The sequence below is a fragment of the Lachnellula hyalina genome (assembly GCF_007821495.1).
Source record: "Lachnellula hyalina strain CBS 185.66 chromosome Unknown contig00016, whole genome shotgun sequence".
NCBI classification, from domain to species: domain Eukaryota; kingdom Fungi; phylum Ascomycota; class Leotiomycetes; order Helotiales; family Lachnaceae; genus Lachnellula; species Lachnellula hyalina.
In genome coordinates, this window is record NW_022157130.1 from 252,143 (window position 1) to 266,260 (window position 14,118).

At 47.8% G+C, this 14,118-nt stretch overlaps 3 protein-coding genes across 3 annotated transcripts; 1 reads left to right on the forward strand and 2 right to left on the reverse strand.

Annotated features, from left to right (window-relative positions):
- Positions 1-1,100: 1,100 nt before the first annotated feature.
- Positions 1,101-4,899, reverse strand: LHYA1_G001044 (uncharacterized protein; the record flags this gene model as incomplete). The annotated part of the gene is made up of 4 exons (XM_031146031.1): positions 1,101-3,422; positions 3,603-3,853; positions 3,923-3,994; positions 4,083-4,899. 4 exons carry the CDS (start codon positions 4,897-4,899, stop codon positions 1,101-1,103), a joined length of 3,462 nt encoding a protein of 1,153 aa, XP_031008400.1.
- A 1,528-nt stretch (positions 4,900-6,427) lies between these two features.
- sly1 lies at positions 6,428-8,720 on the forward strand (the record flags this gene model as incomplete). The annotated part of the gene is made up of 5 exons (XM_031146032.1): positions 6,428-6,467; positions 6,520-6,745; positions 6,804-7,189; positions 7,242-8,091; positions 8,144-8,720. 5 exons carry the CDS (start codon positions 6,428-6,430, stop codon positions 8,718-8,720), a joined length of 2,079 nt encoding a protein of 692 aa, XP_031008399.1.
- A 1,856-nt stretch (positions 8,721-10,576) lies between these two features.
- chsC (Chitin synthase) lies at positions 10,577-13,521 on the reverse strand (the record flags this gene model as incomplete). The annotated part of the gene is made up of 3 exons (XM_031146033.1): positions 10,577-11,312; positions 11,367-13,246; positions 13,300-13,521. Coding segments are annotated over 3 exons (2,838 nt in total), but the record flags the coding sequence as incomplete, so codon positions are not given.
- Between the last annotated feature and the right edge of the window lie 597 nt (positions 13,522-14,118).

The window sequence follows — 14,118 nt, forward strand, 5'->3', positions numbered from 1 at the left end:
CTGTGATGTGTTGTGATATCAAGTGGATGGGATGCGGCAGCGCTGAATCGTACCGCGGGGAAACGTGTGATTATTCACGGTGCTGCTCTAAAAGTGTAGTATGCTCCCTATTCGGGCATCTGTGCCAAGTGACCAGGTCCTAATTTCCTCCTTATCCAAGGAGGCCCCTGAACTGCCTGCTGCTTCCTCTCTTCCTGAAGATGATTCATCACTCCATATCAATGAACCGCTACACCGAATCCGCTGGAACCCGCTTAGAGACAGTGAAGAGATAGATACATGCCAGTAATCCAAGCACCGTATATATCATCGCAGTTAACCACAGTTGGCAAATACACCACGTGCACATGTATCGTTTCATTCATTAGCGAATGGCAATCGATGTAAGAGGATCCAAAAATAGAGGAATGATGTACCTACCTACCTGGCTGAGCATACGAGCGACTCTGCGATCTGCGGTGGCCATTGACAGATGGAAGGCAAGCAGGCAGGTTATATAAAATGAAATGAAATGGAGGCTGATTTCTCTCTAGATCTTTGTAGGTGGGTGAATGAATGGGAATATTTGTTGTTTCAAGTAGAAGATGTGGAATTTGAAAATCTAGTCAAGGCACTTATGAGTAGAAGATTAAAGTATAAGATGAGGCATTGCATTGCCCCTCACTTTCTGACTGACGTGGAAAATGGTGCGAATGAGGCAGATAGATATATCACGATCAGCACTTGCCATGTACACATTTGCAGTATATTTAGTGAACGAGTTCTTCGCAGTTCATTCATCACAGTTCATTCATCAGATCTCCCTCCGAGCATCTCTATAAAACCTGTTCATGATTTTTGTCTTCTAGAAGCTAGCTTCATCGCTAATGTATTTGATGATACACCTAAACATGCAAAAGCCAAATCCTTCCATCCCTCCCACCCCTCCAAACCATGCAAGACGCCAAAGCAAATCGCTACGACTTATGCAGCAGAAGAAGTTTTTTTTCTAGAATACAATGTAAAAAGAAGTAGTAATTGTCACGGGTATCCACTGACCGCCGCGGACAGAATATGACAAGAGATGTGGCTTTTTCGAAGTATCGACTTGACGTGGAGGCTTAGTCGTGGAGGTAGGTGCATTTGGCACCCTTGGCACATTTTCCTTCTTGGAAGAAACGACAAGGCTTCTTCTTGCCCTTGTATTCTCCATTTTCGTCAAAGATGGCAGTATTTCGTGGAGGATCGGCGTTGAATTCCTTCATGTCGTAACCACGCTGCTTTGCTTTGAAACCCTTATTCGACTTTGGCGGTTGGCTTTCATTCCAATCATCATATCGTCTCGGTGGTTCCGGCTGCGGGGTATATGCCTGAGCCTGAGCCTGAGCAGCAGCTGCTGCGTCGACCCATTGTTGATAATCGTATTGTTGTTGAACCAAGCCGTTACCGCCGCTGGCATAGCTGGCGTAAGCTGCTTGCATTTGATTCATATCGAACATAGGCGCTGCGGCGGACATGTTCGGAGGGGGTGGTTGATAAGGCTGAGTCGGCATCTGTTGTAGAGGTTGAGCTGGCAGCACTGGTGGTGGTTGGAATCGATCATTGTCCACTTGATCAGGCTGCCTTATCTCCTTGCCTGCATTGTCTCTCTTGTAACCATTCCACCAAGCAGCTCTCTGGCCTTCATTCGTCATCCAATCCGGTGGTTCGTTGGCAGGATAAGGCTTGCCCTTCAAAGAGTTGACGATGCTCTCGAGGTTTTCTAGAGCTTGAGAATCCATGGCTTGTCTGGTATTTTGATTGTGAGATTCGGCTTGCTGCTGCAGTGACTGATTAGGCCCTCCAAGTTGTTGAAGGATTGAATTGATGTTTGGCGAAGGTGAATTTGAAAATGCGTGTCCAACACCGCGAGCCCTATTCTCAGCTTCCAAACGTCTCATGGAAATTTGATGTGCTTGGTATGGACCGTGATGTTCGATCTCTTGTAGCCGTTGAGCTAACCAAGGAGTAGTCGGTGGTTGAAGTTGGCGTTCCTTTGGGATATCTTCAGCACCGTCAGTCTGTGAAGGCGCAGGAGGAGGCTCCTTTGGAGAGGTCGGAATATCGTCAGGATCAGTATATATAGCCATAAGCTCCAAAGCTTCCCGTCGTTCCTGTAGCTGTTGTTCTGGTGTTGTAAAGGTAAGGTCTCCACCGCGGGTAACATATTTTGGCCCAAAAGTAGTGTTCTTTTCCACACCACTAAAGTCAATTGGGATCAGTTCTGGATATGGTTTATCCTCCCACTCGCCCTGATTATCATCATCCTCGTCCAGTGTCTCCGAAACGCGCCTCTTGTGCATCATACCCTCGCTACGATCGTCGTGAGCGTCGCGAACAAGCATATCGTCTTGTCGCCCTTCATCTTCTGCTTGCTCATGCTTGAAGATTTTGATAAGCGCCAACTCCGCTCCTTCCTTGAACTTCACCCTCAAGTGACGTCTGCTCTCCTTTCTCTCACGTCGGGCTTTCTCTTCAGGCGTCTCAGGTGCTCGAGGCGGTGCCTCGGGGGCCCTGGGTGGTTCGGGGGGCTTGGCAATGCTTGCTAGAAGCGCACCTAGTTTTGACTCTTGAGGAGGAGAGACGTCTCGCTTTCTGGCAACAGGCTTTGGTGCAGGTTTGGAGGATATGCCAAGCAGATTGTTTCGCTTGGAAATTGGTTTCGAGGACGGAGTACCAGAAGCATCAGAGGCAAATTTCTTAGTTGGCTTCCCATTTGTCCCATCGCCATCATGTGGTCTCTTCCCGGGGTTGGCAGACGCGCCTTTATTGGCGTCTACAGTACGTTGTTTGGCAAGCTCAATCTTTTCTAAGATTTTCTTCGACTCTTCAGCCTTGACTTTCTCCTTCTCGGCTCTCTTCTTGGCGTCTGTTGTATTCTTGAGGATGGAGGCAATGTTCTCATTGATGGTTTTATCATTCTTCTTGCTCCAACGTTTCTGAATGCTATCAAATTTGAGCCTCTTCAGCAGATCATCAGACATGGTTTCAAATTTGGCAAGTAACGCAAAAACTGCTCTTGGAAGCTTCCCTAGGTAATCGTCGCTCTTAATGCACTCAATCAAGGTAGTTGTCAGCCCATTCACCAGCCTCTGATGTCCTCCTAAGTTCTCTACAACTGGCTTGAAACCATTCTTGTTAGCAGCATCGATAGCTTGGTATAGTTGCTCAAGTAGGACCGCGCGAGCTTGTGTAAGATTGTTGGCGTTGGCTGGTTGAGCAGTGATATCAGACGCGTTGTCTTTCAGTTGCGTTCGAAGAGCAATAACAAAATTTCCATATTTTTCAATAGCTGTCTTGACTTCAGCTGGATAGGGGCTATAGCGAGGATCTCTCCAAACGATGCCAGTAGCATCGTAAAATGTAGCCTCAACCACATTAGTTGGCCGCTGGGCTCCACGGATCTAAGGAAAGGACGTCAGGTGATTTATTCAATTATAGCTGGTTGGAAACGTCACATAGAACGGATATCAAGCCTTGTGGATCAGAATAAGAATTGCGATGCATCTCAAGCAGCGCCAAATCTTGCACAGCGGACGATAATGCAACCGCTTCATATTATGAGGAATGGGGGTGTGGCTCACCTCGCTCACATCCTTCAAAGGCATGCTGTCCTCCTCATATTCAGATTCTTCGTCAGAGCTGGATTCGCCTTCGGAAGAACTTGTTTCTGTTGTGGTAGGGGTATTGCTGGTCGATCTTACACCTCTCTCCTCCCGTAGACTACTTAATTTGTTTGCTGATTTGGGTCCTTGACTCGTGCCTTTCCATTTGCTTGCATGCTTTTCTTGGGAGGCGCGATCTTTCTTGATGGTTCGTGCTGGTGCGGATGAACCTAAGCGAATGTAAACAATGACGAACTCGGATCTGCAAGGCAGGAACGAAGCGGATGGACTGTACTTACGGGATATATCAAACCCTGGGACAAGTTCTCGTCCACTTCTTGGTTTTCGAGGATGGAATTTAGGAAGAGTATCTGCAGGATCACTCGCATTAGTATAGAAATATAGGAGTAAAAAGAAAAGGGGATAATTGGGCCCGGTGAGAGATATATGTCCACTGACTTTTTAGACCCAATGGGACCTGAACCGATTCGTTCTCAAAGTACACAAATGGGGCATACGGCATCTGCGGTCTGGATGAACTACTCCTCTTGGCTAACAACTCTGGATGGGTAATTCTCAATGGGTTGGGAGGGATGATTTCTCTCTGCTGTTGGACGCGAGCGGCCTTCAATGGGGGTTCTCCATCCATGTTTCTCTTGATCCCCGGTCTGGAATCATTCTGCTGATCGACAGGAAGTGCTGGATAGGGGATGAGATTACTCAGAGGGCGTTGCACATTGATATTCTGGGAGGCATTATTGAAGTAAAGCCCCGGGGGGGCTTGCTGCTGATGGTTGAAGTTATTGGGACTCATTGTATTCGCCGAGCGGTTGAAGTCAGCCGAGGCAGCACGATTAGTGGGTTGGTTGGTGGGTATGCCGTACTGAAGATACTGGGGCGATATCGTTGTGTTGGGTGCAGCCGAGAAGGAGCGATCGAGAGGCTGGAACTGGCCAGAACCTTGAAGAGAAGGGTCGACGTGGGTATTGCCAGTTTGTCCAAAGACATCGGATGGCCTGGCATGTTGATATTGCGCGGCATACGGAGAGTTGGAATAGGGTATCGAAGGATATGTAGGCTGTTGCTGTTGCTGAGGTGGAACATTGTACTGATCGAAGGCTGGTTGAGTGGCTCCGAAGCGTGAATAAAGGTCATCCTGTGGTTGCTGTGTGTAAAGGAAGTGGTCATCGGGACCTGACCACCCCGTGCCATTCATCAACTCATCGTAGCTATTATCCTCCTGGATATAGCCGTGGCCATTATTCCCATCCATCATGGTGAAAGGGGGTGTTATCACGTGCGTAGGTGGAGTTGAGGCAAGGCTGTGAATAAGGGGCGTGTGTCGAGAGAAAAGGACGAGGGGATTATCGGGAACGAAGGTGTGGATTGGAGTGAAGGGAATGGGCGGCTGTGGTTGGCTGGTTGGCTAAACGAGAGGATGAATTAGCATCGGCTACTTTATAATCCCGACTTCCGACAATCTGATTCGACACCTGAGGAAATGGCGCCAAAGAAAGGACAAGTATGCAGGCCAGTATGTATGAAAATAAAAACAATATTGTATAGTGTAGTGCTCCCTGCCCCGTCCTGGGAGAAGAAGGAATTAATGCTTTGCCTGACTTTACCCAGGAAGTTTTTGCACTTTGGCTGGCTTAGTGACTTTGTACCAAGAGCAGAGTCTCTGAGTGCAGCGCAGTACAGAACAACCAGGGTGGAGCAAGTGAGTGGGCGCAACAAGCCTTCACCTCACCACACCAAAAGCCCACCACACGACACGACCGTAGAACCCGGTCTGGCACTCGCCCGCAGTGCAGAGTGCAGGGCAGTACAGGCCAGCAAGCACAATCTTTCAGCGATCGACTTGCCTCTTGTCTCCTGCCTGCCGCAACTCTGTAGGGTACGGGTACAGTACGGTACGGTACGGTACGGCAACTTAAATCGTGTGGCCTGTTATAGTGTATAGTGTATAGTGTGCAATGTATAGAGAAAGTGTTACCCTTCAAGTGCTGGAGCAGAAGCGCGAGCTTATGTCTAGACAATTTGAGGATGGAATTTTGGCTTGTCGCCCACGCGCACATCACCACCCTTCTTTGACAGGTAGGTGACAATGCAATGCAATGCGACGCGATGCGATGATGATGATGATGATGATTTGTGCCTCGCTTTGCCTTTCTTCCTTCCTTCTCACCCTCAAACAGACGAATGTGTGCAATGAAGTGTAGTGTAGTGTAGTGTTAAGGTGTTACCGTACCCCTTGCTTTTCTAAAGGCAAGATTTGCTCTGTCTGTTCTCCCGCGACACGAGCGACCGTAATCAACACCTTCAACCCGCTTGCTTCACTTTTGTTCTGTTAAGATTCATAAAATACGATCATTTGTATCTGTTAAGTGTCGTGGCCATGATAGCCGGATGGATGAGCTGGAGGGGACAACAAATGGATGGGAGGAGAGAAGGGATGTCGTTGGGGAAGGAGGATGGATTTTAGACGGGCGCGGAAAATGAGGAGACAGCTAAATGTTGGTACCAGCGGCGGCCAAGTGGTTATGCGCTAACCTGCATTGGTCCTCTCACATCCTTAGCGTGAGCGCATGCTTCAACACTGGATTGGATTGGACTGGTGTACAGAAACATTCGAAGTTCAAGAACTTGATATTGTCCTTTCACTGATTGATGATCTGGCCTGAATACGCAGGCCCAACTTTACAGTCCCAAATTATACCAACTGCCCCGTCTGGAGCTGAGGAAATTACATGCGACCGTTTCAACAGTCTGGCTGATTTGCAGCCTTCCCTCTTCACCAAACCATGGCATCCGCTCACAATTCCTTGCGGGACCGCCAGATCAGTATGACTTTATGCCACCTACCCGATACTTACCTAAGCTTATACCTTTTTAGGATCGATTGAGCGCATGCTAAATTTGAATCACGAACCCGAAGAATCAGCCAATGGCCACGCCGAACAAAGCTCTAGCAATGGCCTAGCTGTCCCATCCACGCCTTTACTGAACTCGGACGGAGATCCAATATGGAAAGTTCTTGTGTTTGACGACTTGGGCCGAGATGTAATCAGTAGTGTGCTGAGGGTCAATGATCTGCGAACATGGGGGGTTACGATGCATATGTATGTTTGAAGGAGCTTGAAATACTGGCAATACTCAAACAGAATACTGACCAGTCAGGCACATAGGTTCTGCGCGCCATCCAATCCCAGATGTCCCCGTTCTATATCTGGTCGAACCTACGCCCTCAAATCTACATGCCATTACCACCGACCTCTCTCGTGGCCTCTACTCCCCCGCCTACATCAACTTCCTCTCCTCAATACCTAGACCCCTCCTCGAAGACTTTGCGAGACAAACAGCAGAAGCTGGGACATCGGAAAACATTTCACAGTTTTACGACCAATACCTAAACTTCATAGTTGGAGAGCCAGATTTGTTCAGTCTGGGAATGGGAAAAGAAAACACATATTGGGCATTGAACAGCGCAAAGACGAAAGACGAGGAATTAGATCATGTAATAGACAGGATTGTGAGCGGGCTATTCAGTGTAATGGTTACTATGGGTGCGCACACCTGGCAATACATGTTACTAGAGCTACTGCTAACCTTTGCTAGCTGTTATGCCCATTATACGCTGCCCGAAAGGAGCGGCAGCGGAAATGATTGCTGCCAAGCTGGACCGAAAACTTCGAGACCATATCTTAAACTCGAAAGATAACTTATTTTCTGCGCCGTCAAACCGACCCTCGACAGCATCAGGAACACCTTCATCGCGGCCCGTCCTTGTCATTCTGGACCGGAATGTAGACTTAATACCCATGCTTTCACATTCATGGACCTACCAGTCGCTTGTACATGACGTTTTGAACATGAAACTCAACCGCATCACTGTCGAGACTCCAGTCGATGAGGAGAATCCTGCCAAGGGCACGACCAAGAAAGCATACGATCTCACATCGAACGACTTCTTCTGGAGCAAAAATGCCAGCGTACCTTTCCCGCAAGTCGCAGAGGATATCGACGCCGAGTTGGTACGGTACAAGGATGATGCGAACGAAATAACGAAGAAAACAGGAGCTTCATCAATAGAAGATCTCCAAAACGATACCAGCGCTTCGGCGCAACACCTAAAAGCAGCCATTACCCTCCTACCAGAATTAAGGGAACGGAAAGCTGTGCTGGATATGCATATGAATATCTTGGCCGGTTTATTGAACGGTATCAAAAATCGATCACTGGACAACTTCTTCCAACTGGAAGAGCAGATCATGAAACAGACAAAAGCTCAAATCTTGGAAGTTCTCAATGACGAATCGAAGGGCAAAGAACCTTCAGATAAGCTACGACTGTTCATTATTTGGTTCCTAAGTACCGAACAAGACGTCTCCAGAACCGACATGGAGAAATTCGAGGAATCTCTCAAGGCAGCTGGTGCAGATACCACCTCCCTCGCATACGTCAAACAGTAAGTCCTCCTTACAACCCCCTTCTACAAGCACAATCTAATCCCCACCCAGAGTCCGCGCCACAACCCGCATGACAATGATGACCTCTGCACCCTCCCAAGCCATAGCCCAACCCAGCACCGCCAGCACCGAACTATTCGGCCGCTTTTCCAGCATCTCCAACCGACTAACCTCCTCCTTAAAAGACACCGGCGTCGGCGCGAACTTTGACTCCCTAATCTCTGGCGTGAAGAACTTCCTCCCCGCAAACCGGGATCTTACCGTAACCAAAATCACAGAGTCACTCATGGACCCTGCTTCCGCATCATCCTCCGCTATAGCCAAGACGGAAAACTATCTATATTTCGATCCACGAAGCGCTAATGCGAGGGGTACGATGCCACCTCCTAGCGCGGCGAGGAAGGAGGGGAGTAGTATGCCGGGCGGTATGGGACCGGGTATGGGCGCTACGTTTGGACAGAGACGCCAAGGGTTTAGCGAGGCGGTTGTGTTTACGGTTGGGGGCGGGAGTATGGACGAGTATGGGAATTTGCAGGAGTGGGCTAAACGGACTGGGGCTGGGGGAAGTGGAGCTGAGAAGGGCGCAGGGAAGAGGAGGGTTGTGTATGGGGAGTACGGAGCTGGTTAATGCGGGGGAGTTTTTGAAGGGCGAGTTGGAGAGGTTGGGTGGTGAGGTTGCTTAGCTTTGAGTGAGTAAGTGAGTAATCTACTTGACATCCTCTTAAGAGATAGGGAAAGAGTAATAGGCTCAGTATGTTGAAGAGATGCTTGATTCTCTTCGCTATATTGCATTACACTATGTGAGAAGACTTATAAGTTACAGCGTTGTGTCTGTCCCGATGTATTCATTCTCTACCGCTATTCACATCACATTCCCACCAACTAATCCTATGAATCCCATCCATCCATCTACCCATCCATTCCCTTCCCCAATTCATTTCCTACATCCTTATAACTCCCATATCAACTTCCACACCCACACCTATACCCATACCAACATCTACAAACAACCTCAACCCCTAACAACGTCCACATCCATCTATCAATCCACACCACAAACCGAACCTGAAAATGTCCAACCCCAACCTTCACCCTCACACTAAAAACGCGAACCAGACACCACCCTACTCCACCAAATCTCAATCCCGACAATCGTGCTCATTATCTGTACTTCCCCTTTCCTTTCCCCCAAGCTTCAAAGCCAACTAACTTACTTTCTTATCAACACAAGGTCTAGCTGCACTCCTCATCCTAATAGCAGCATGCCTTGTATATAGCAGACTACGCGCTAGACGTGCGAGAGCGAGGGTTCGTAGGAGAGGGAGAGGTGGGTGGCCTACTGATGGGGGTGGTAGTGGAGGTGATGGAGGGGGTATGAATTAAGGGGCTATGGAGAGGGGGTAAGATGCTTGTGAATCACTACGTGGACGAGAGGTAGATGGAGGAGAGAAGGTGGAAGGAAGGAAGGGTATAAGAGACGGCGAGGGAACTCCAAGTCGGTTCTTCGACTACTCGTATATTTGAAAAGAATGGAATGGAATCTTAGAACCTTCTTGATCTCGCTCATAAAACCAACACTCATGACCTGGAGATAATAATTCATGCATTGCGTAAACTCTTTCTTCATGGCGTGGGTGTTATACTTCCTCCCTTCTGCATAATTTCTTATATTAGAGAGATAGATAGATAGAGAGATAGATAGATAGAAAAAAGTGGCTGCGACAGGACAGGCATCGGTTATAATGACTATAGTATATATACATATATATATATGCTAGGTGGTGTTGGATATTAACAATGACATTAAAGTCAAAAGGCGATGAATGATAGATAGCTTACTATAGTAACAAGTGTCGATATTCTGTTCGATGTAAGGCGTCTCCGAGTACTGTAATGGCTTTTATTTTGTGAAGATGGAGATGGAGATGGAGATGGAGATAGAGAAGAGCTAACCGGTTCTTGTGTATACAGGGAGGGAGATTAATGCTATACAATATGATGATGATAATGATATATCACAAGCAAACAAACCAAACAGATCAAACCCTACAAATCGAGAATGCAAATAAACCCCTAGAAAACTAGACAAGCGCTCCATAATTCCACAACAATCATTCATTCATTCATTTTCACACATTTCACAAAGAGGTATTTCGCTTCGCTTTGCAGATATACTGCTGTGTACTCAGTTCCAGAAACATAATGCTTTAGGGGTATATTGTCATGCCACTATGTAAGTCCACGTCCGTTCGTTCGTTCCAGTAGCGCTCCATTCCAGACCAGGCGCCCTCGCACTTCATGATATTCCTCTGCATGCTCTCAACCGAAGAAGAAGAATCAAGCAGCAAAACAAAGGAAACGCAAATTCTACACTAGTGTAACTACAATGATGAAAACATCCAGCGATCCGTTTCATTTCATCTCTTGGAAAACACGCATGCATGAACCGTCCATCATCACCAACTTTAATCGCCGCAAACCAACCTAAACTCCCCTAAACATCCTGACAATCAAAAACCACATGGCGCCAATAAACTTAAACGCACTAAGCCCAGCAACAGACCACAGCACAACAGCCATGTAAATAGTTGATTTCCGCGTCGCCTCTGCGGCTTCCTTGGTAGCGTCGTCCGTCGTGCTAGAAGTAGAAAGGCGCTCTACACCAGCTGTACTCTGCACAGCAGCAACGAGGGCGAAATTGCACACCAGCCAGAAAATAACGACGCGGGAACGGAATCCTTTGTAGTAATCCTCCTGCTTTTCGCTGGGTGAAATCTCGCGCTTTTCCTCGGGAGCTTTGATTCTAAAGACATCGAGTTCTTTCTCGTACTGCTGGTTGAGATCGCCGTCATCAGTCGGTATGTTGACATCTACTTTGCCACCAGGTTTCAAGGTTGCGGTAGGCAACTTCTCGGCTTTGTCATCTCCCTTTGTACCCCAGGTGATATCGTGGGTGTTGCAGAAGGCATAGACGTTCAGGATGTTGATGTAGGAGGGCGTCAGGAGGAGATATTGGATGAAGGAGGTGAACATGTGCCAGGGGTCAAAGAAGAGGAATGAGGCTACAAACCACATTACGTAGGTTGAGGCCAGGGAGACGATGACGGTGTAGAAGACTTGGTTTTTGAAGAGGTCAGATATGCTGAATTTGTTGTCGTTGTCCTTGAGCTCTGTTGTGATGGATTTGACAGTGATGAATACCGAGGCAAATGTAAGATAGCTGGACATGTTAGTATGCTTTCGGTAAAAAATTATCAGAGATAGAGGCACTTACAGCATGATGACAACCCAGAAATAAACCATAGACATGTAGGCAAAATTTGATCCTTGCGGCCGATTACCCAATGCCAGTATGAAACACGTAAGAAGTGTGAACAAATAGAGCCATTCGAAGACGACACCGAGAATCCTACCAGCGAGACCAAGCAGGTTATCCGAGCCAAGAGAAACAGTCAAGATGTGGAAAACCAAGAAGAAGTTGCCGATTCCGAACCAAGCGAAGATCATGCTGATACTTTGATATGTAAACTCCACCAAGAACATCAACTTCCGCAAGAAACTGTGATCGCTTCGGAATATCTCGTAGAAATGTGCTAAAGCGTAAACGGCAGCGAAGAAACTACCATTCAGCCATCTTCGTCTCTGCAAGATAAGTTCGGCCATGGTGTCAGGTACATCGGTTTCTCCAGTTGCAGATTTGACATATTGGAGAATCCAGTGGCAATTCCGCTTCGAAACCAGTTCGAAGCAGAGAATACGATCCTCAGCCAAGTACATATTGGCAGTGAAAATGCCAGCGTTGGAACCGTGCATCTTCTCTCCGGCAAAGTACTTCTCAAGTGGCCCATTACCTGCCTTGTCGTTCTGCAAAGCCACATATCGGTATGCCGAGAAAGCACCTGGCAAGACCGAAATGAATCCAAAAGCGGACTCAAGTGGTTTGTCAAGAATGTTACTCATCTTGTACTCGAAATTCTGAGTTGCAACCAACGGGTTAATCAGGTGCTTTCCACCAGCTCCCAACATGGCCTTAATCTCTCCACAAGCTCCAGCGCACATGGGTTCCAAATCAAAAGCTTTCCACAGGTGGTAAATTGAGTCCTTGCCAGGCTTGGTACCCGCATCGATAAGAACGCAGATATTCGGGTCCAAAACTCGTCCAAAAGCCTGGAAGAACCATCTGTGGGAATTGATTTTCTTTTGATTCTTCTCCTTGAGACAGAAAAGCATCTGTACTGGCTGTTGCCCTTGGCGAATTTCCACAATGTCCTTCTTGACTGAAATCGAGCATTGTGTAGTGTACTCGTAAATGTGTGCTGTCACGTCCTTTTTATTGACCTGTTGTTTGGCGATGCCATCCTGGTAGACACCCATACCGGCCAAAACAGCTCTTGTTCGCGGATTGATCTTCGCACGACCATCACTGACCACGCAAACTACAATCTTCTTCCACGCATCCTTTCCCCACGTCTTGCTATCCTTCCGTGAGCACATATACTCGATATTCTTGAAAACACCACTCATTGTCCGCGCAAATAGCACATCATCTTCATTGTACATGGTAACCACAATGAAAAGCTCAGTATGTCGGGGCTTCGCAAATAGCTTTTGTCGCAGAGTAAATCGCTCCTCATAGAACTCGCTAGGATCGCAGGTTGCCGCTGAATATCGCATATGGGTGAACTCATCTCGCTCCGGCGGCTGAGCATGCGGCACCGCGTTCAGAAGTCTTGGTGGGATTGGGCAATCAAGCACGAGATTACCATTGAACAGCTGTACCTCCTTCACCGTCTTATATCTCTTGAGTCCAGGTCCAGGAACTGGAGTTGGCGCAGGCGAAACACCTGATCCATCATAGTCCTTGTACTCTTCCTCCGGAACAGAGTGAGGGTCTGGTCCATAAGCGTTGTCTTGTGCTTGCAGTATTGGGCGATGGTCATCATCGTCGAAATAGCCATCAGGTTGGGAGGGGAAGGTCGTCAAAGGGTGTTCTTCGTGCGGGGATGGTTGGTAGGGGGGTTGGTAGTATGCATCGTGGTGTTGCTGGGGATTTAATGCATAGTCTTGGGAATAATTATGATCGGGGTTGAGGGGGTAGTGTTGTTCGTATTCTTCATTATGGCCATATGAATTGTTGATGTTTTCGACCGAGTACTACAGCACTCTGGTAAGTCTATATTCTGCTTTATATAGCGCCAGCAACTTACTGTAGGTTGTGCCGCCAATCTGTCGCTGGGTGTTCCATATCGCTGTGGTCCAGGTCCCATAGGAATCTCTAGATTATGCTGGAGCCCAGGTCCTGGAGAAGTAGAATGCGCTCGATATGGTTGCTGCTGCGGATCCTCCAAGTGGTACCCTTGATGCGCTGGATTTGGGCGACCCGCCATCTCGTAGTGGTCGTCGTCTGGGTGAGGACGATGGTCCGGCTCGTCTATTTGAGGGGAGAGGTTAGATGTTGTTTACAAGTCTTGGAGTCGCAGACTCTATGCGAACGTCGAAGAAAGCTCTGCAGATCCTGTACTATGCAGGAGATGTTTGAAGAGAAGGTACGTGTTCCATCAAGGAATCCTCAGTTTGCGCGCCGATCTAAATATACTGGATGACTAGCGTACGTAAAGGACGAGCTGTGAATGTTGATCGGTTTGAGGACATTCCCACCACATCACAGAACCGGCGGGTGACTGAAAGTAGCTGGCAGAGCCGTGAATATATCTAAGAAATGAAGGACTTACCTAAACGACTATAAGACATCCTGGTCCGTTATATGTGCTGCACTGGTGGGGTTGGAGAAATCCTAGACGGGGGGCAGAGAGGAATGCCAATGCCAATGTCAATGCCAATGCCGCGCAGCCTGCGTTGATGATGTGCACACAACCGGTCGGTTTTTGGTATGGCTGGGATGGATGGATGGACGCCTTTCTTACTTCCTAGTTGGCTAGATTCTCATTCTTTCTGGGTACGAGTAGGAATAATGATAGCAATAATAGGAGGCTTCAGTGCAGGTGACGCTTCAATTCGAGAGGTGT